The 20,045-nt window shown below is 36.5% G+C and overlaps 1 protein-coding gene across 5 annotated transcripts in view; it reads right to left on the bottom strand.

The window, feature by feature from the left end:
• Positions 1 to 1,948: 1,948 nt before the first annotated feature.
• ptprua (protein tyrosine phosphatase receptor type Ua) overlaps positions 1,949 to 20,045 on the bottom strand; it is a 391,037-nt gene continuing 372,940 nt past the window's right edge. For all 5 annotated transcript variants that reach the window (XM_017431881.3, XM_017431879.3, XM_017431882.3 and 2 more), the window contains 3 exons: positions 9,568 to 9,725; positions 7,552 to 7,687; positions 1,949 to 2,903 (listed from right to left, as the gene is read on the bottom strand). In XM_017431881.3, coding sequence (XP_017287370.1) covers positions 2,841 to 2,903; positions 7,552 to 7,687; positions 9,568 to 9,725 — 357 coding nt within the window. In that variant the 3' untranslated portion in view covers positions 1,949 to 2,840. The remainder of the gene's footprint in view (positions 2,904 to 7,551; positions 7,688 to 9,567; positions 9,726 to 20,045) is intronic.

The following is a 20,045-nucleotide window of genomic DNA, read 5'->3' on the forward strand; positions in this document are numbered from 1 at the left end:
GTACATTTTGTCTAGACTAATATTGTTTTTAAAAGTCCAGCAGTACACAAGCTAGAAAGTAAAAGTTAACTAGAACTATTTATAACCTTCAGAGACAAGTTCAGCTAAAGAAGTTGTATATAGACACCATGTTTTGTTCCGACTGCTGTTCCAGACCCTTCAGAAGTCGTCACCTTAACCCTTTTTGGGTGACCTTCCAGACAAATGGTTGACCTCAACTGATCTGGGTTCATTCCATTCTTCCATGTGCCTGGTCAGGGATAGTCAACCATGACATTGTTTCCAGGGAAGGCCTATCCTAATCCAGCCATACCTAAGTAAGGCATCTCTTTGGGTCTGGTTATGATATTTTTAGCTGATGCAAGCTAACAAATAAAATGTGATCCCTGATCCCTACTCAAACTAATCTAGTAATTTGGTAAATTCATTAACATTCTTCTGATCTAAATTCCAAAGTGAAAGACTTATAAGCAGACTTAAAAATTCTCCAAATTTATGCGTATGTAAATCTTTAAGCTCAGATCCTGATTTCACACATCCTGTTCAAAAGATTCTCATAGTTTAGATCACTCATAAGTCTTGCATTAGATCATAAAGATTAATTTGTGCAACCACAGCACAAATTATATCAACAATTTTCTGAAAAATGCAGAAAAACTGTTTGAGGTTGACTGCCTGATGTTTAGCAGTTCGTCCGTGTTAAACTGATTAAATTTGAATGACCAACCACCCAGAAATTAAACAAAAACAGACAAAAAGCAAGAGAGCATAGTGCCGACACTGTCATCTGCTGACCCATCTTGAAAGTATTTTCAGTAAAATGTTGAAAGAAAAGATTTGGATCTCTTTTTGTCCCTTTTTTTTGTTCAAAGTAGCAGGAGAAACACGTCCTGATGGTGGCAAATCTGCTGTACTTAACTGGTGAATCCAATCTCAACAGAGGAACATATCTCAACACATCTACTTATTTTAATGTGCTTGTTTTAAGCTCAATTAATTGTGCAGATAATTGTTAATGTTACCTGCACAATTACTAATTAAATGAATGACATTTAAATTTGACAAATCATTTATAATATATACAAAAAATAATGTCATTAGAATACATTACATACATTATATGAGAAGCATAGGTTAAGTATATATATATATATATGGTATTGTTCCAATCTCCCTTATACCAATTTAACTAGTTGTGTTGAATTTGTTCCTCCCCCCTTTCTGACAGACAGAACTATGTAACCAAAGTCCTGCAAAATTCGGATTTTTCACCACAATTTGATGCAGATATGTTATAACATGCTGAATAATTGGGCGTTTTATTTTTGAATACATAAATAATCAAAGTTTCATTTAATTTGCCATGGTGGAGTTGGTACTTAAAACCTATGTTTTGTACTTTACTTTGCAAATCTTTATTTACATTGTACTAAACTGTAAATGCTACTAAAATAAGTTGTGAATTATTATTTTGATTGATCAATTGATAAACTAGTTGAGAGATTATTCCAAATAAAAATAGTTGATCAGGGCAGCCATAGATCCAGTCATATTCTAATAGGTCAAACAGGTCGTGGAGAGCATAGCAGGGGTCATCATCCACTGTGAAGATGGTAATACATACTTTTTATTCACCTCAATAGTTTTTTTCTATTTCTGGACAGAATTTATAGTTGTGACTTTACTAAAATAGGGAGCAGTTTCCAATAAATCCCATGATTTCATAATAAAAAGTCCAATCAGAGGATTTTATATTGCGAAAAATTAAATAAATTGCTCATAGTCAGATTCTGCAAATCTTGATGTTCACTTGCAAGAAACAAAGGTCTCAACAAGTATGGCTGTTAAGTAAGAGCATATTTAATTAGGTTTTTTCCCCTTTTGTACACTATTTAGAAAATAACACGCACTGAATAAATACAAATTTAGAAAGCAATAATTTTTTTTCTTTTTTTTTTTTTTTTTGCTGTACCCTCTCAGCAACACGTGGTTATTACATGGAGCTTTCTCAAGAGCAGCAAAGGGATTCACAGCAGGTGCAGAATACACCCAAAAGCAGACTTAGGTTACATAATGCAATGAAACACTTAAGACTGGGCATGCAGATGCTGAACTCTAACCTTTTCACAGACACACAGAGAATGAACATTGATAGAGACATTAGGAACATCTAGAAACACCGAAGAGAAGGGAAAAACATCTATATATACAATTAAATAAAGAGAAATTAGGTCAAAGACCAATCTACTGTACAGAAAGGTCCATCAGATGTAAGAGTGACTCTTCTTTTCCCCCTTAATTAATATCCAGTTGTCAGCAGCATCCACAAAAAAGTTAAAATACAGTACAGTACAACAATGGATGTTCACCAACAGCAGATTGCACCATTTACAGTGTTACAAACACACAAAATCATCCAGTGAATGTCAGCAACTGTAGTTCCCTTTCAGTGTTTGTTCATAGTAAGGCAGGATACAGTGGAGCTCTTTAAATCCTCTTGGTGAGGTGCAAAGCCTGCAGTCAAACCGCCTTGACAGGTATTAAAATCAACTCCACTTCTGTTGGAGTCCTTGGGTTTCGGCAGATGAGAAGTGGCACAGAGGAGTATGGCTTGGACCAGAGAGCCGAGGAGAAGCAGGAAGCGGGTTGTCAGTTGTATGTTACAAGCTGTCCAATGAGTTAGTTTTCCAATCAGCGTTCAGGGCAGATAAAGTTCCGTCCAGGCATGGCGAAGTTTACAACCAGAGCTTTATGTAAGGGCTAAAGAGGCAAGAGCAAAGATACAGGATTCAGGACCCAGATCGGTCCCCTGATGAAGAACACAACGAATGGGATCGGCGCTATCTGACTTCCAAACAATCCAGGTACTCCTGGGCCAGCTCATAGCAGAACCGGTACTGCTCCTGGGAAAAGAACAGCAAATTAGTTCCGAGTACATCCCATAATCTACCTCAGGGTGTCTCTAACATTGCAGTTTGCTTCAAAACAAGTAGTTCAACATTCTGTGGAAGCCAATTATGAGCTTTATTATGAAAAGCTGGATGCCTGGCTGTTTGAGAAAATAAGCAGTGAGTTCCTTTATTCCTTGAATTCATATGTACGTCATATTCTGTGAAGCAGGGAAGGTCAGGATGACTATTAGTTCACTTTTACCCCCTTCAGATTTCATCTCATTATGATGCTGCTGGCCTGAGTTGGTCTTGATTACTCTATGAACCATCTGAAACCATAGTAATGAAGCCTGTGTCAAATGTTTACTAACTGTTTTTATGATCGCATCAGATTTTAGGAATTATCAAGAGCTGATGGAGCCGGAAACACTTCCTTGTACAATTTAGGCTGAGCAAACACACAAAAAGGATGTTTTAGGTTTCCGTTCACACTATTCATTTTCCCTGAAAGCAGAGTTTGTTTGCCACAACAGATTTCAGTATAAAACGCAGGATTCCTCAATTATTCATTGTTCAGGCTTGGTGTCTAAAGTTTAGTTTTGAAATTGCTGCTATCACAGGTCAACACTGAGGAGCTGTTTAGTATTCAGTCCTGGGGAGAGATTTATGCCTAAAGTGACAGTTCAGATTTTATATAGTGGGATTCTGTTGAAAAGTTACAAACATTTAACATCTTACTTGTTGTAGATAGCTCTTTGAATGACCTCTGTTTGGAGGAATAGAGTTTAATTCTTACTGGCCTGACAAGATAACAGCTAGTCCGAACAGAGCAAAGATGAAAGGATGACCTTAAAACACCTCCAATCTCAAAGGTTTTGCAACGAGCAGGGGAAATATCATATTATTTCTAGCAGAACAATCATGTATTGTAATATTGGCAGTAGTGTAGAGATTGATGAAATGTGTTTGCATAAGCCCCTACAAAATATTTGCTTCTGAAGTTGTTTTAAGATGGCGTCAATTCACTCAGACTAGCCATTAGCTCATGAGTCCAATAAGAAATAAACTCCATTTTTTCAAACTCACAGCATTCGGAAAGCTATTTATGACCAGTGAGATGTTATCCAGTGCCTGCCATAGAAATGCATAGGAAGCAGTACATTTCAGTGGAGGCACCTATTGTTATTCACCTCTAAATGGGTTTATTTTTATTTTTATCTGAATAAACTCTATTGCGACCCAAACAGTAAAGTGCACCCACACAAATGTACATTAGAACAAGTGGCTTGGCCGCAGGATATGTGCTATTATCTTTAGTAGCGTTTTGAGTTACCATGGCAACGTAATTTACCAAAAACAAAACCCTATAAGATGGAAAGGAGAAGCTTTGTAATCCCTTTTGTATTTTGACTTTATGCTCTTTGAAATATCCCATGAAGCACTACATCAATTTTAAAGAAACTCACAGAAAGAAATAATTGAAGATGCCTCTGCGACTAATTAGTGTTTTGGGTCAAGCAAATTAAAGATGGCCACCACAGCTACCTCGGCAAAAGGTTTTAACTCAGGGCCTTTTGACACTTAGTTCACACAGGGGGCTGCCATCAGCAGGTCTGCTACAACACATTCAGACATCTGAACTATATTAGTTTGACTTTAACTTGGTTCAGAGCCATTTGAGTCACTTCTTTGTTGAGTTACCTCTTAATTATTTAGCTTATATGAGAAAGGAGCAAAATATCAGTGACTTCACAGAGCTGCGTCATAGAAGACTGAAGATTTTACCCATTAAAATGACTCCACAGCTGAATGGTGCAATGGTCATCGTCAGCTGTTTTACACGGCTTCAACATAACATTGCTGCTGTGTTTTATTAGGTGAATATAATGCAATATAGGCTAATGCTATTGTTGTGTGACTAACAGCATATTATTGTTACAGTGATCCTCAGCTGCAGTCCAGCTCACCACACGATGCCCCGTAATCCACTTTGATTAATAAAATCCCAACAAAACAGACTTTTTATTAAAAAGAATTTAAATAAACAGCTCATTAAAACTTTTAGCTAAACAAAATACTAAATAAAATTGTATCTTCACATTATTCACAAGGATAACTGTAGAATCAACTCTAATGAGTTGGCAGCTGAGTGACCTTTTCTTTTTGTTTTTTGTTTTTTACCCCAAGACGTCCTCAGCTGCCTGTGTGGTCACCTCCGTTCAGTAGGAGCTCCTACATTCAAGGACTGAGACAGATTACTGTTCACACTACCAAACATGTGAATACAAGTGGTAGTAGCTGACAGCAATTCTCAGCATATACTCTGAGTGAGTACTAAATTCTTTAAATGAAATTCAAAATGGCCACCACAACTAAATGCACCATTGAAATTTCTTCTAGAAGTTTTCTTTAGTTGTTTACAGTCTTTCCACAGAACCTCACTTGAAAAGATCTGAATTTCTGTCATTCTGTGTAGAGCTCAAGTCTTGGACCGATGAGCTCTGCATCATTTATCGACGTTTTTGTATTATTTATTTTTCAGAGCAGTTCTTTTCAGTCCCCAGTTTTGGTGTATTGTAAATCAAAAAGAAGACCCACAGACATTACATCCAAGCTGTTCTTCTGCTCGACTGAGTAAAATCATCTCAGTTCATGTAAAGCTGTAGGGTGAGAGAAGTTTTCTAAATAACTAAAGGTATCACATTATATGATACATGCAAACATTGGTTATAAAAATAATTACTTGTGGGTTTTTTTTTTATAAATATTTTTATATCTGGGGGCAGTAAGATTCTGTGCTATCCCTGCAGATTGTCGGTGCTGAGAAAGCCACAGGAGCTCACACCATTCAGTCAGGAAATACTCACCACATAAAAAACACCACTTGGTATTTTCACACATTTATTTAGTAAAAAGACTTAGAACTTGTTTAATATTGAGATTTTAGGCAGCTGCTTAGTCAGCTTAAGTGACTTTTCTGTGTGAAGCTTCTTAAACAAACATATTTTCCTAAAAAACTCTTTGTGTTCACATCTTTATTAAAATGTATTTTAACATTACAGTTTAGATTTTATCAACAATGGTTTACTCAAAACGGTGATAAAACACAAGCAACTAAAGTAAGGAATTAAAATAATGCTTCTGTAAATGTCAAATGGCCATACAGGCTAAATGTAAAGCTAATTTCTATGATTGTTGGCATTAGCTAGTTAACATTAAATGTACTGACTATATGAATATAGAATAATATAATATAATGTATTGTAATTATAATGTATATAATATAATAATACATAATATATGAAGCAAGGCTGCTTTATTGTTTTGACAAAATGTTCTGGTGGCTTTTTGGAGGAAACGTTGTAGTATTTAATGCAGGCTTCAAATTGATACTTTTTGGGGTACAACAATGTGTAAAACTGCAACATTTCAATAAACGTGTAGATGTTTTCTAGTTGCATTTAGGAGAATAAGCTCTGTAGCTTGCTAGCAGGAAGGTACATCCCCTCAAAAAAATAAATAAAAAAGCTTGGTGGTCATTTTAATTTTCCCTAGCTGTTCAGGATTAGTAGTACTTTACAAATACTACTACTAGTAGTATCTTACAAATACTACTACTAGTAGTACCTTACAAATATAAAAACTAACATTATTTTTAAGCAACTGACTTAAAAAAAATTAATATATACTTTATTCAAATAAATCCTAAAATGTAGTCCTTCTGAATAAGGACAACTGGCCTACAACCAATGCAGGTTAAATGCAAGGTCTCAGGAGGTTATATGCATAAATATACATTTGAAATAAACATTATAAATCTAAACTTAGGCTGCACGTTGTAACAGTTGTTAACACTGTTGCAGGAGAAGGTCGCAGGCTCGAATCTCATCCTCGGACCTTTCTTGGTAGCGTTTACATGGGTTCTCTCTGGGTACTCCAGTTTCCTCCCACAGACCAAAAACATGCAGGTTAGGTTCACTGGTAAGTGAAATTCTTCCCAGTTGAGGGTGAGAGGGTGAATGGTTGTTTGTCTCTGTGGGTGCATTCACACCAGCCTTGTTTAGTCCGCTTTAATCAAACTCTACTTTGTTTGCCTAGAAAGTCCGAAAGACCAAAAAAGCGAACTCTGGTCTGCCTAAAAACCTCGGTCTTGGTTTGGTCGAAGTGAAATCTGGTGCAGTTTGAATGCATATGTGAATGCAAGCAGACTGGAGACCGCTCGAAAAGTAGGAAGCGGACTATAGCACAGGGCCTTCAGATTTGAAATAATAATTATATAAATGTGGGTCAGATCCACAGCGTTTAATCCTTCAGTGAGTTTTTATGTTTTGAGATGGGACACTGAGTAGGAGGGCGTGGCCAACAGCAGCTAATTTGCATAAGAGTGATGCTCCCTGAAACCGCTTATTCTGAAATGAGCTCAAAACAGACAGAACTGATCAGGTGAAATCTGAATATCTGAGGATGATTTTGTGTATTAAATGTAGTGAAGATGTTTTGTACAGCCCACAGATCTATCCTGACTTGTTCAAGGAAACATAACAGACATCACTTTTTAATCTCAGCACATATTTATTTCCTTCATGTCTTTTGCTTTTTTGACACGGTGTTTGAGTTATTTGCATAACATGACCTAAAATGCTGCCTCCTTATTGCTCACCATTGTCTCCACCATGTTTGGCTTAGAGTTGCGCAGCGTTTTGGCAGCGAAGAACACGTCCACCATACTGTGGTGACGAATCATTTCCAGGATCATGGTGCATGCACAAAATGTACCGCTTCGACCGCCGCCATTCCTGCTCCAAAAGAAACAGAGACACAGAGAGGCAGACATGAGACACAGAGTGGAAGCACGGAAACACGAAGAACCTAAAAGATGCGGTACAGCAGCTCCAATGGATTCAGGGACAGAGTGAAATGTCAGAAATTGATTAAGCACAGATCAAGCATGTCGTCAGAAAAAGGCCAACTGGGAGACTTTGAAGATGAATATCTGAGTAAAGCTCTCATTAAAACACAAGAGCAGGGATTTAATCTGATATTATGCATCTTACACCAAGTCTGACCTCCAGATAGCAAAGTGCCCTGAGATGGCAATATTAATCCAAGGATAGATAATTGTTCATTTTTCTCAGGAGAATGAGTTTCATCATGTCAAGTTTCAAATTATGGATGGAAAAAAAATTAAGTCATGTGGAAGCTTGAAAATCTGCTGAATTCATAATGTTTGTGAGAGTCAAAATATAAATGAACATTTTCTGCACAAATACAGTCTGAATGCTAAGTGTTGAATGACTGCTGATATTTGTTGAAGAATATATTGTTAACTGAATTCAAATTACAACAAGCAGAAAAGAAGCTAAATTCAGCAAAACACCAACTAAAACCTGAAATCAGCAAAACAGAAGCTGTAAGCTAATATGAGCAGAACAGTAGCTAAAAAGTACAACGAGCAGAGTGGTAACTAAGTTCATGTGAGTGGAACAGTGGAAGAAAACTAAAATTAACAAAACATAGTTAAAGGCTAATATTACCAGGACAGTGGAGAAAACCTAAAATGAGCAAAACTTTCACTAAAATCAAAAATTAGCAAAAGCACATTTGAAAGCTAAAGTTAGTAAGACAGTAGCTAAAAGCTAAAGAAGAAGTTTGCAGAAGCAGATTCCATAACAAACAAATGTTTTGAAGGGATTTAAGAGATCTTAATATAATTTCTATGGAAAATTTTATTTTATATAAAGGTAAATATTTTGACAAGTATAAAAGTCATGGCACACTATTCCTGATTGCAATGACCGTTTGTATTTTTGACATATATGTTAACTCAGCATTCACACAAATATTAGGCATCCCACGTGAATTATGGAACTTTAAAAGCTAACGGTTTGTCACTTTAGATATAAAGCTTTTTTTTGTAGATGTAAAAAGATGTCAAGACTAAATTGTCATTGTATTGTCTTCATGTAGTTGTGGTGTCGCAGTAGAAACAGCTCATTTAGGTATGTCAGGCCTGCCATACAATTTCAAACAAGAAAATGAAATAACTCAATACTCAAAAGAAAAAAAATCAATAAATGGGATTTATGTGATAAAATTGGCAGAATCAGGATCAGTGAACAGACAGATTCAGACCGATAAAGTTTGAACGCACAACAATCAGTGTTTACAGAGCGACAGAGTCAGCATTATGGGGAGTGAATATTTATCACAGAAGCTGAAGCCTCATGCAGAGGGAGAGTTTAGGAAGGAAGGCATTATTGCTGCTGCATTTACTTCAAACTGACTGGATTATTAGAGCTTTCAAAATATCACATCTGATCTGATCTTATTCAAAATAAAGTCTTTCCTCTTGAGTCCAAAAAAAAATGTAAACTTGAAAATAATCCTTTGTATAATATACAATATTCTGTTCATGACTCATTATATTTTAAGTGGTATTATATCGTTATGATTTTCTTTTGTGTTTTGAAAGGCAATAACTGTTCAAAAAAGACAAAGAGAACTGAAATTTACAAATGTTTGCAAAACTAAAATGTGCAAAAAAGTTATAACTGTGGTTTTATCAGTTTATAACTGTAGCATCATATGGGCTTACAAATAGAGTGTGGCCCCAGAGAGAGAAAATGTTCCCCACCTGCTGATGTACAGTAGCACACACACACACACACACACTCACAGGCAGTGGACGGCGGTGCGTCCCTCCCCACACTCCCTCTGCCAGTTGTGAACCTGAGCCAAAAGGCTGAGGAAGGCCTTCTTGGAGTCTGGCACGTCGCGGTATGGGGACCAACGCAGGAACTGGAAGTGGCGCACCACAAGCTGGCCCTCCTGAAGCTAAGAGAGAAGGAGAAAAAGAAGTGTGAAGTGGATTCATTTTTATATCAGACATGCTTCACACATTCCAACCTCAATCAAAGGAATATCTGAAAACCATCCAGGGACGATACTGTCAACACTTCAAAGTGCTTCTGCGTCTGTTTTTTTTTTTTTACTTTCAAAGGACAGTTTTAGTTGCATTATTCAAATGTTATCATTTAACGACAAACCATCATGCCATCATCCTTACCAAGTTATTAGACCTAAATTTAATAATTATGTAGTAACATCAATGCCAGAAGAAATCCCCCATTGTTTCTGTGTTACACTGCCTGATGAGATTCTGTTTGTAGTTACAGATGTGCAGAGTGAAAGGGGGATCTGAACCTTCAGTGGAAATAGTTTTGAAAATTATTATTATTTATTTATTTATTACTTTTCATGGCTCATTCCCTTCCAATGAAAGAGGACTTATGTTTGAACATGAATCACCCACATGTTTTTTCTCTTTTGGCAGCAGTCAGTAAATATCAATCAGTGTTCATCATCACATATATGATGGAGCACAGATAAGAAAGGACAGATTCAGATTTGTTTACAAAAATACAAACATTTTCATCTAAAAGACACTGAAAACACAAAGAAGATACTCATTACGGTAAATTGATTGTTTAGAAATATCTCTCTCTCTCTATCTATATAAGTATATATGTATATATCAAAATTTAGATTTTTCCATCTATAGTATCTATAGTCTGCATTATGTAACAACATCACAAACTGAACTTTAAAATCTGTGTAATAACAACAACAAAAAGAAAAATACATTTACTTCTCCTAATCAAACAATCACTGTCAAGTTTTATATTCAGCATTTAAATTAAACATTAACCAAAGAATGGTAATAGGCCTGAACTATCTATTCATATAACAAGTTAAAAATCAGTGGTTTACAGTTGAATACTGTGTGAACACACTCAGCACCATTCAGACTGATACATTTTTAATGGACTGCATTTACAAAGCACCTTTCTAACCAACCAGGCTACTTAAAGTGCTTTTACCCATTTATCCATCCACACAGCAATCCACTACATCTTTACAAAGCTAATCTGAATAAATCAATCTACAGAGTCTAACCAGTGCTTTAGATCACATACACACACTGATGGGGCCCATCGCAGGCAGTGAGGGGTTCAGTGTCTTACCCAGGGACACTTTGACACGTGACTGCATACTGCTGGAATTGAACCTCTGACTGTCTCGTTGGACGACAACTGCTCTAATCACTGACCTTATTAAAAAAAGGTCAAACAGGCAAATGTAGTTAGTTAGCTTTGCATGCTTCAGTGTGCTTAGTTAGCAGTAAACTATGGTTCACCATGTTCATAGATGTGAAAATGTTATGCATAAGATTTATAACTGCATACATCATTGGGTTTTTCTGCATCTTTAACTGTCTATTTATGACACAAAAAGGGCCTCAAAACGTATTTAGCTTCGGGTTCTCAAATGTCTAGGGTTGGCCCTGATTGTAGCAGAAGAAACAAACTACAGGGGGAGTTTACTGAAGGATGCAGAGCAAACGTTTGCAACACTGTGTGTCCAGAATAGAGAAGGTGCCGGTCCGGCTGGGATAAAGTGCTGACTGGAGGTTTAGGGTTGTGTGAGGGAATCTGTCAGCTCAGGGAGGGTCAAGAGAAGAGACACCACAGAGCTCTGCTGTGTGACTCCTGGTTCCTGAGCAACATTTTAATCTGATGGCAGAAACAGAAGCTGCAGAGGAACAGTCACACCGGCAGGTTATGACAGACGTGTGCAACTTCTTTTTCAAAGCATCACCCAGAAGTCCTCTCACTGATGTCCACATTTATTTGGTTCAGATTCCAAAGAAGAAATGATGTCAGAGCAGCACAGAGCGCTGGATTCTACATATCTGATGTAAAAATGTTACGCAAAAGGTTTAGAATTGCACACATCTTTAACTGTCTATTTATGCCAAAATAGGGCACTAAAAGATAACCTGCTTAGGGACCCCAAATGCCAGTCCTGCTCCCTGTGACCCTGAATAGGATCAAGCAGGTAAGAAGATGGAGGGATGAATTATCATTTTAAATGTTTTAGTCTCTAATCAACTAGCGTGTTCAAGCATTCCAAAACAAATGAGTGATATAATTCTTCCACACAGTCTTCTTTCTATCCAGAAACCTAAGTTTTATGTTCATTCCTGCTTTGGTATTACCTTGAAGCAAAACTTTACATTATTGGGTGCCATTTTACTAAGTTTGTTTGTCTGAGCAACGAGCACTAAAGCACAACAAATGTGTCACAATGAGCCAGAGAAAGCTGGGAGAGTGCGCTGAACAGGAGAAGTTGTGGATCTGATTATGGATCTGTATAAATGCATCGAAAGTGAAGGCCAACTTAAAATAGTCTTACAGGTATTAGTCTTAATTGATTTAAAATTATTACTTGGTCTTCGACAGTCAGAATTAGCATTTTGGGTTTAAAGTTTCACACATTTTTATTTTCAGAATGTTATATAAAATGGTAATGTTACAAAACCAACAAATTTATCCTGTTTTAACACAATGCTTACTGGAATCCATTTGTTGTTGCATTTCTTTTAGCTATATGACATTTTACAGATTGGCAATTAATAAATACTGTAACACTAAATTGGAATCTTTAAGCTGCATTAAAATTTAACTGAACTGAATTATAATTGGATTAGTTAGGCCTTTACTTAATGGGGCTTAAATTGAACTTGTTTACATTTTCTGCAAAGTCCAATTAGATGACTATTGTTATTAACTGGCACTTTATAAATAAATAAAAAACATAAGCTCAGGTTTTCTTGGTGAACATGTTGAACAGGCCGTTACCAGAAACATGATGGATTGTAGAAAAATGGGACTTTACCAAAAATCTGCATTTGTGCATGTGAAATAATCTGGTCATCAATCCTCTGTGTGCTCTTAGTTTGTTTACTTTGTAAAAGTAGGAAGAATGCGGAGAAAAGGCTAAACCCTGATTTAACTTTTTACATTAATGACACTAAGCTATTTGAGCATGTTGTTTGTGGCTCCTTCAGAGCTGAATACCTTGTTGGGACAGAGACTATTGGTGGTGTTTGTCTCCTCTGGATCCTACAACCAGGACATGTCCCGGTTGTCTCCTCTGGATCCTACAACCAGGACATGTCCCGGTTGTCTCCTCTGGATCCTACAACCGGGACATGTCCTACAACCAGGACATGTCCCGGTTGTCTCCTCTGGATCCTACAACCAGGACATGTCCTACAACCAGGACATGTCCCGGTTGTCTCCTCTGGATCCTACAACCAGGACATGTCCTACAACCAGGACATGTCCCGGTTGTCTTCTCTGGATCCTACAACCAGGACATGTCCCGGTTGTCTCCTCTGGATCCTACAACCAGGACATGTCCCGGTTGTCTCATCTGGATCCTACAACCAGGACATGTCCCGGTTGTCTCATCTGGATCCTACAACCAGGACATGTCCCGGTTGTCTCATCTGGATCTTACAACCAGGACATGTGGGCACAGTTCCTGACAATGTCAAATATTTCAGGGACTGGATAGGAGTGGAATGATGGCACTGACAGGAGAGGTTAAAGGAATATTCTTGTCAATTTTGAAGCGTTGTTCTTTCAAATAATAGTTACAGTGGTGACATCAGTCATCAAGCACCAAGTATAAAGAAAAGGGCAGAGGTCTTTATTCTGCCTAGGCTACTGGCTGGTCAAATAAAAAAAAACGTTTTTCAAGCCTATAAAAGAACTCTTTCTCAAAACAAAAGATATGTGATTTATAAACAGGCAGAAGTAGCTTAAAGATGAATTGGTCTTTGTGGCCATTTTGTTTTTGTTTTTGTTGTTGTTTTGTGATAATGCCTAAAGAGCACATGTCTTTGTCCACGCTAGGCTATTAGCTAGCCAAAGTTGCAGACTTTTAAAACAATTCTTTCTCAAAAATGTGATACTGGTGTGAAAGACAACATTAACTAATTTTAAACCTGTACACTTTCTCATGACATTGTTTGTTAAATTTATTGCCATTCTTTTAACCAAACAACATTTGTGTTACCACACAATCATACATACCAAACAAACGTATGTATGCTGCCTGGTCAGCGCAGGAAGCCAGTCCAAAGGTTTACTCAAGTCCAAGCGGACTGATATATTCAGCAGCTCCTCATGCAAAAGTGCACAGATTTAATAATAGCCCATACAGTGTTCTTTCACATTAGTGTCACTTTGAAAAAGAATAGTTTTATAATCTTAAAAAACAACCAAAAAAATAAATAAAATTGGGCCTCATTTGGTTCGTCATTAGCCTAGCCTGAATAAAGACTTCTTCTCCATATTCTGTAACTGATGTCACAGTTCATAACTATTTGACAGAACATCTCTTGAAAAATAACCAGACTATCCTTTTAATGTGAGGCAAGGGACACAGGTGCCACGACTTTCTGTCTGTTGCAGAGGGTCTAATGACAAGAACAAGTCTGGACAGAAGACTGAGGACTGACTGAGGTCAGGGGAGTTGGAACTTAACACAAATCCCCATGTCAAACTCAAAGATTGTATTCAGGTAAAATAATAAGACTTATCTTCTCTAACAAATTCTGACTGTAAAATTGACTTATTTTAACATAAAAAATGTTCAAACAAAACCAGTTTTTGACCACATGTAGTTAATTACACTTAATTTACACTCACACCTCACTGGGTTTATTTACTATATAAGAAAAAAATCCCCCTCATTTAGTGGGTGTCCTTTTTCAGTCACATTGAGCATGTGACTTAATAAGGTTCCTCTCAGTGAAACAATAAGAACTGTGTTGTGATGATGACAAAAATTTTGCTAAATATTTGTTTCCTTTAAAATTTGCAATAGTTGCACTGCCTGTTCTAAATGAAACCTGACGGCAAATGTATTTGGTTAAACTTTTAACCCAAACCATTTGGTTCTAATTTGTTTTTTGTTTGTTTAATTAAATTAATTTCTTTATTTCATAAAACTCAAAGCTGACCGGGCGAACAACGATGATCTGCCTTTTCCAGTTACAGGCTGGACTTGGAATGACAGGGTGGACACAAGGATTAACGTGGGAACGAGAAGAGATGACTGGATAGGTTTTATCAAATCATTTTTTAATTTGTAAAAGGTTTTTATATGCTGGTTTTTATATTAAATAATATTTCATGACAGTGTGGAAATGGTATGCTTGACAACATCCAACTAGAAACACAATATGATGAAAATGAGGAAATCTGAATGCAGGAATTTGATGGATTTAGCTAACATATTAGCATAATCTCACTTGATCTGTTAGCAGTTGGAGCATGTGTTGTCAATGACTGTAAGCTACTAAAACACCAAATTTTAGCTCTATATATTTCAGTTGTAAATGTACAAAAATGACTTTCTGAAAATGTCATTGAAATCAATGGAGAAGTTTACATTTTGCTAACAGACACACAAGGTAGACTCCTACAGTTGGTGCAAAGCTGTTAAGTTGGGGACAATGCTCAGCTACTGCTGCTACATTAGATTTTACTCAATATATGTAATGCTGGCTGAGTTACAGACAGTTTTGTGTTTTCTAAAGTTGGCTGTGGTGGCCATCTTGAAAAACGTTCAGTTGTGGATGTCAACGTAAAGATTACTTTCTAAAGTGTTATTTAAATTTGTTCAGTGACTCGTTAAGTGTTCTTGGAGGGAATACAGACACACACAGGAACACAAGCAAAAAAGAAAATGTATTGTGATAGTTTCTAATTTTAAAACACATTAAAATGGCCATTTCAAAAAGCCTTGGGCTTCATAATCTAATAACTGGTGTTTTACACAGTTACAAACTCCATGTTTGTGTTTTAGTTTCTTTTTGAAGGAAAGATTTTGTTGTGAGGAAACTTGTGCCTGAATTCACTAAAAATGTGCAGAGCTTCTTTTGAGCTCCACTTTTTCATGTGTAATTTGCAGTCCCTATCGGGTCTTTTCTTAGCATCATAGTCACAAAACAAATTCTGTTTCCTCACAGAGAGCTCCAAGTCTTAGCAGTTGCAGTGCAGAGAGTCCATGAACAACTTCCTGCTGTATCAGGGAGGAATCATGTTTAAGGAACATGTTGTGCTTCAATTATGGTCACTGATGCTTCATAATTTCACTTTATCACTTAAAAATGGGTTCATTAATGGTGTGAATGCTAAGTCACACTATTGTTTTCTTCTTTATATATTGTTTTGTATAATTTTTGCAATTAAACTACTTCTGCATACTTTGTGCTCCTTTAACCATTCATATATCAAACATTTCAGCTTGATCAGGAATGACTTTCAGTATTTATGACTTATCATTTTTATAATATTTAACTTATTTACAAAGGCTTTTTCCATAAAGGTACATCTTCAGTTTCTTCAAAAACATTGTTCTCTGAAATCTACTTCAGCAAACTGGCTTTCTTTTTGTCTTGCTATGCTCCTTTTAGCTGCTATCTTGCTTATTTTACTATTTTAGCTCTATGGTCTAACTTGTTTAGCTTTGGTTTGGCTAATTTTAGCTTTTAGCTACAGTTTAGCCTGTTTTAGTTATGGCTGTGGCTTCTTTTCGGCACAGCGAACAAACTGGTATGAGTACACACTTGTTTTACGCTGGAAGCCCTTTCTGACGACCTGTGGACTGCAGCACTGACCACGGAGCTACAGCCTTCTGTTTCTGAAGGCTTCAGCTTTTGTTCTGCTTGTTTTAACTCATGTTTCAGTTTCAGCTTTTTCAACAAATTTTTGCAGTCATTCAGCACTCACACAGAAGTTTTGCAGAAACGCAGTTTCTCTAGTTATTTCAAATGATAAGATGATTTGAATTCTGCCAAGAGGTGATGTGAATAGTCCATTATGTTTGATGGTTGGTTGATTAGTTTCATTACAAGCCTAACTGAATCTGATCTGTTCCAAGATGTTTTTATTCGGGCCACTCTTGTGGCTCATGTTAATGTGGTGCTTTCTGAGTTTTTATGTGGTTCATGCTGTAAATGTCAGATTGCTCTTCTTGTCATCGGAACAAGGAAGCTGACATGACCAGTTTTTCACCCTCACTTCAAGTTAACTGCATGATGGTAACTACTCTCATTTTGTTCCCTTAGCAGCATTATTAGCATATATTAAGTCACAGAGGAAGACACAGGCTTTTCTAAAAGCTAATTAGCCCATGATATTTGAAAAACTCACACAAAGCTGTTTCAAGGAGCTCTCCAGAAATGAACCGACCTGGTTGGAAAAAAACCATCAGTCCAATGGAAGATTAGAAAGATTTTCCCTTGTCTCTTGGGATTGGGATGCCCAGGTGACTGTGGGGCTTATTGAATCATATGATTACAAAAAAACAAACAAAAGAGGGGTGGACATAGCCGTTGAAATGACATCTGTTGGCTGGAAAACTGACTGGATTTCCTCTATCTAAAGCTTGTTCTGTTAGGAGACAAACAGCAGGGCGGAGTCTGAGAATTAAAGATGTTTTTGTTTTTTTTGTATTTCTATTTCTTGTTAAACTTGTATCTTGTTTTGTCTTTAAATGTATTTAATTATTTTTATTTTTATGAAAAGATTGTAATGTACTTAACATCAGGGAAATCACTTAAGTATTTAATTTATTTAATTTTATTTTCTCTTTTGCCGTCTTGAGGATTTCTGTTTGATTTTTAAATTGGACATGGGATGGGCATAAATCAACTTTTGCTAAAGCTTATTGCTTTTTGGTTTTGATTTGTTTTATATTATTATTCTTCTGTTCATTTTATATAATCAAAAATAAATTCAATTATTTATATATTTTTCTAAACAACTAAGGCATATCTTTTAAAATACTTGAATCTTTCTAATCTACCCCTTCATGCCTCACTATTTATCTCCTTTAAACTGTTCCTATAGCTGCACAATTTCATTAATTAATTAATTAATTATTTTTTGTTTGTTATTATTATGGCCAGCGTTAGACACACCTGTCTATTCAGCATCTTGATTTGCCACACCTGTGAGGTGGATGGATTATCTCAGTAAAGGAGAAGTGCTCACTAACACAGATTTACACAAATTTGTGAACAATAGTTGAGAGAAAAAGGCCTATAGTGTACATAAAAAAAGTTTTTGAGTTCAGCTCATGAAAAATGGGAGCTAAAACAAAAGTGTTTATATTTTAGTTCTGTATACTTGTGTAAACACAGCGTTCTGCCTGTATAATATATAATCATGTATTAATAGGATTCTTTTTGTAAATAAAGTTAAATTTATTGAAAGTATGAACGGTACAAAACTAGATGTCATAGCACTTCCTTAAAATAGCACAATGTATGTGTTGGTAGTTAGAGGCCAAAAAATCAAAATCAGGAAAACAACAATGTGAATGCTGAACTAGCCATCCCACAATTACTTGAAGCAGGGTGTTGGGGAGAACAAAAAACATTTGGGTGATGATTTGTTGATCTTTATACAATTGTGTGTGTGTGTCTGCGTGTGTGTGTTTAGCCTTTCTGTTTAATCTTAAAGAATAAATAAATTCTGCTCTGCTACTGTAACTTCAGTTACTGTTTGTCTATTGTTTCTGTTTACTGTCTCTCCATGTTTTTCTTAATGTCTCTATTAGAAAATAAGTAATAAAAAAGAATAATCTTTTGTATCTCAGACCTAATATTTACACAGTTGTAGAATTACTTTTCACAACTGGGGAACCTAGTTAATAACACTATATAGAATAACTGAATGACCTCGTACTTCATTGATAAAGCTGAAGTTTTTGAAATGGAGCCAAAGATGAGTTCATGACTATTTATAATTATTATTAATAATATAGCTCCTGAAATACTGAACAGATTGTAATCAAACTTTCAGAAAGTAAGCTTTTAGTTAACATCTACAGCTTTTGGAATCAGGTTTTGGAATCTACTTGATTCAAGATGGCGCCTACAGCAAATCAGTTTAACATACACAAAAATAGCTATAACTGTCATTTTTTACCTATGTCACTTAAGTTTGGTGTGGTAGTAGTTGAGAGAGCCTCAACACATATTTTGAGTGGTGACTGATTACACAAGATCTATGTTTAATATTTTGCCATTAACTATTGGAATCAACTGTCTGTTACCAAAATGAACCACTGAACAGAATCTAATAAGACTTACAGAAACTAATTACTGGGTTGACATCTACAATTGATTAACTTTTGTTCTCTTCTCAATTCAAGATGGCTACCACAGCTCATCAGCCTTGGCCTACACAGAAATAGCTATGACTCAATGAATTATACAAACATGGAGCCACAATTCTGAGTGGTAGCAGCTGACACACATTTATAAGATATACTCCAAGCGCAAACAGATCATGTGAGATTTTGCATAAAAGCATGACATTGTGCATAATGTTACTGTCAAGGTTTGGCCAAAATAGCTATTAATCTGTAATTTCTTACTCTGAAGGCACTTTCACAGAACACCTCAGACCGGGAGCCGCCTTGATGCGATTTCTGAATAGACTGAGGTGGCGAGCTGGGGTGAAACCAACCCACCCACCCCAGATGTGTCCTAACAGAGCCGAAAGGTGAGCTGCGTTTGTGGCTCAATAATGGGATGATGTGATGACATATGGTCTGTGCAAGCACCTTGTTGTGGGCTTAAACAACAACAAACAGATTTATTACAGAAGGAAGATCAATGATGACTCACAGTAATTGCATTTAGTTTAAATAAATGGTTAACCACAAGCGGAATCACTAAACAGAGGGAATTCATCATGTTTTGAAAATGATGCGATGAAGACGTCTGTCACACATCTAATGCTTCGTGCTCCTCGTCAACACAGCTGAGTTCTGCTCCACGCCTCTTTCAGTTCTGCTCTGCTCACTTCTTTTCTGAAAGCTGGTGTCTATGTGGGAGGTGGCCGGCTCCATCAGTGATTTATGAACGTTCAGAGGCAGCATGGAAACGGACCGGTCTTTGCAGTCATTTCGTGGAACTGTTTTGTGAAAGCGCCTCAAAACTCAGTGGGTGATATGGGCAGTGGGCCACAAATGCAAAGTTTGTCATTTTAAACAGTTTCTGAGTGTGGATATTCCATGGCTTGCTGACTTAATATATTCAAAAAAAGGTTAAAAAACAAAAACAACTGGACTTCTATTCTGTAGCTAAAGACGTTTCGCTTCTCATCCGAAGAGCTTTCTCAATTCAGAAATAGAGAGTGTGGAGTTGAGCTTTTAAAGCTGAGATGTGATGTAAGCTGGATTGCTTGCAAATTGTTCTCACTCTCCTAACAAAGGAGGCTC

This window comes from Kryptolebias marmoratus, linkage group LG5, assembly GCF_001649575.2.
Source record: "Kryptolebias marmoratus isolate JLee-2015 linkage group LG5, ASM164957v2, whole genome shotgun sequence".
NCBI lineage: Eukaryota > Metazoa > Chordata > Actinopteri > Cyprinodontiformes > Rivulidae > Kryptolebias > Kryptolebias marmoratus.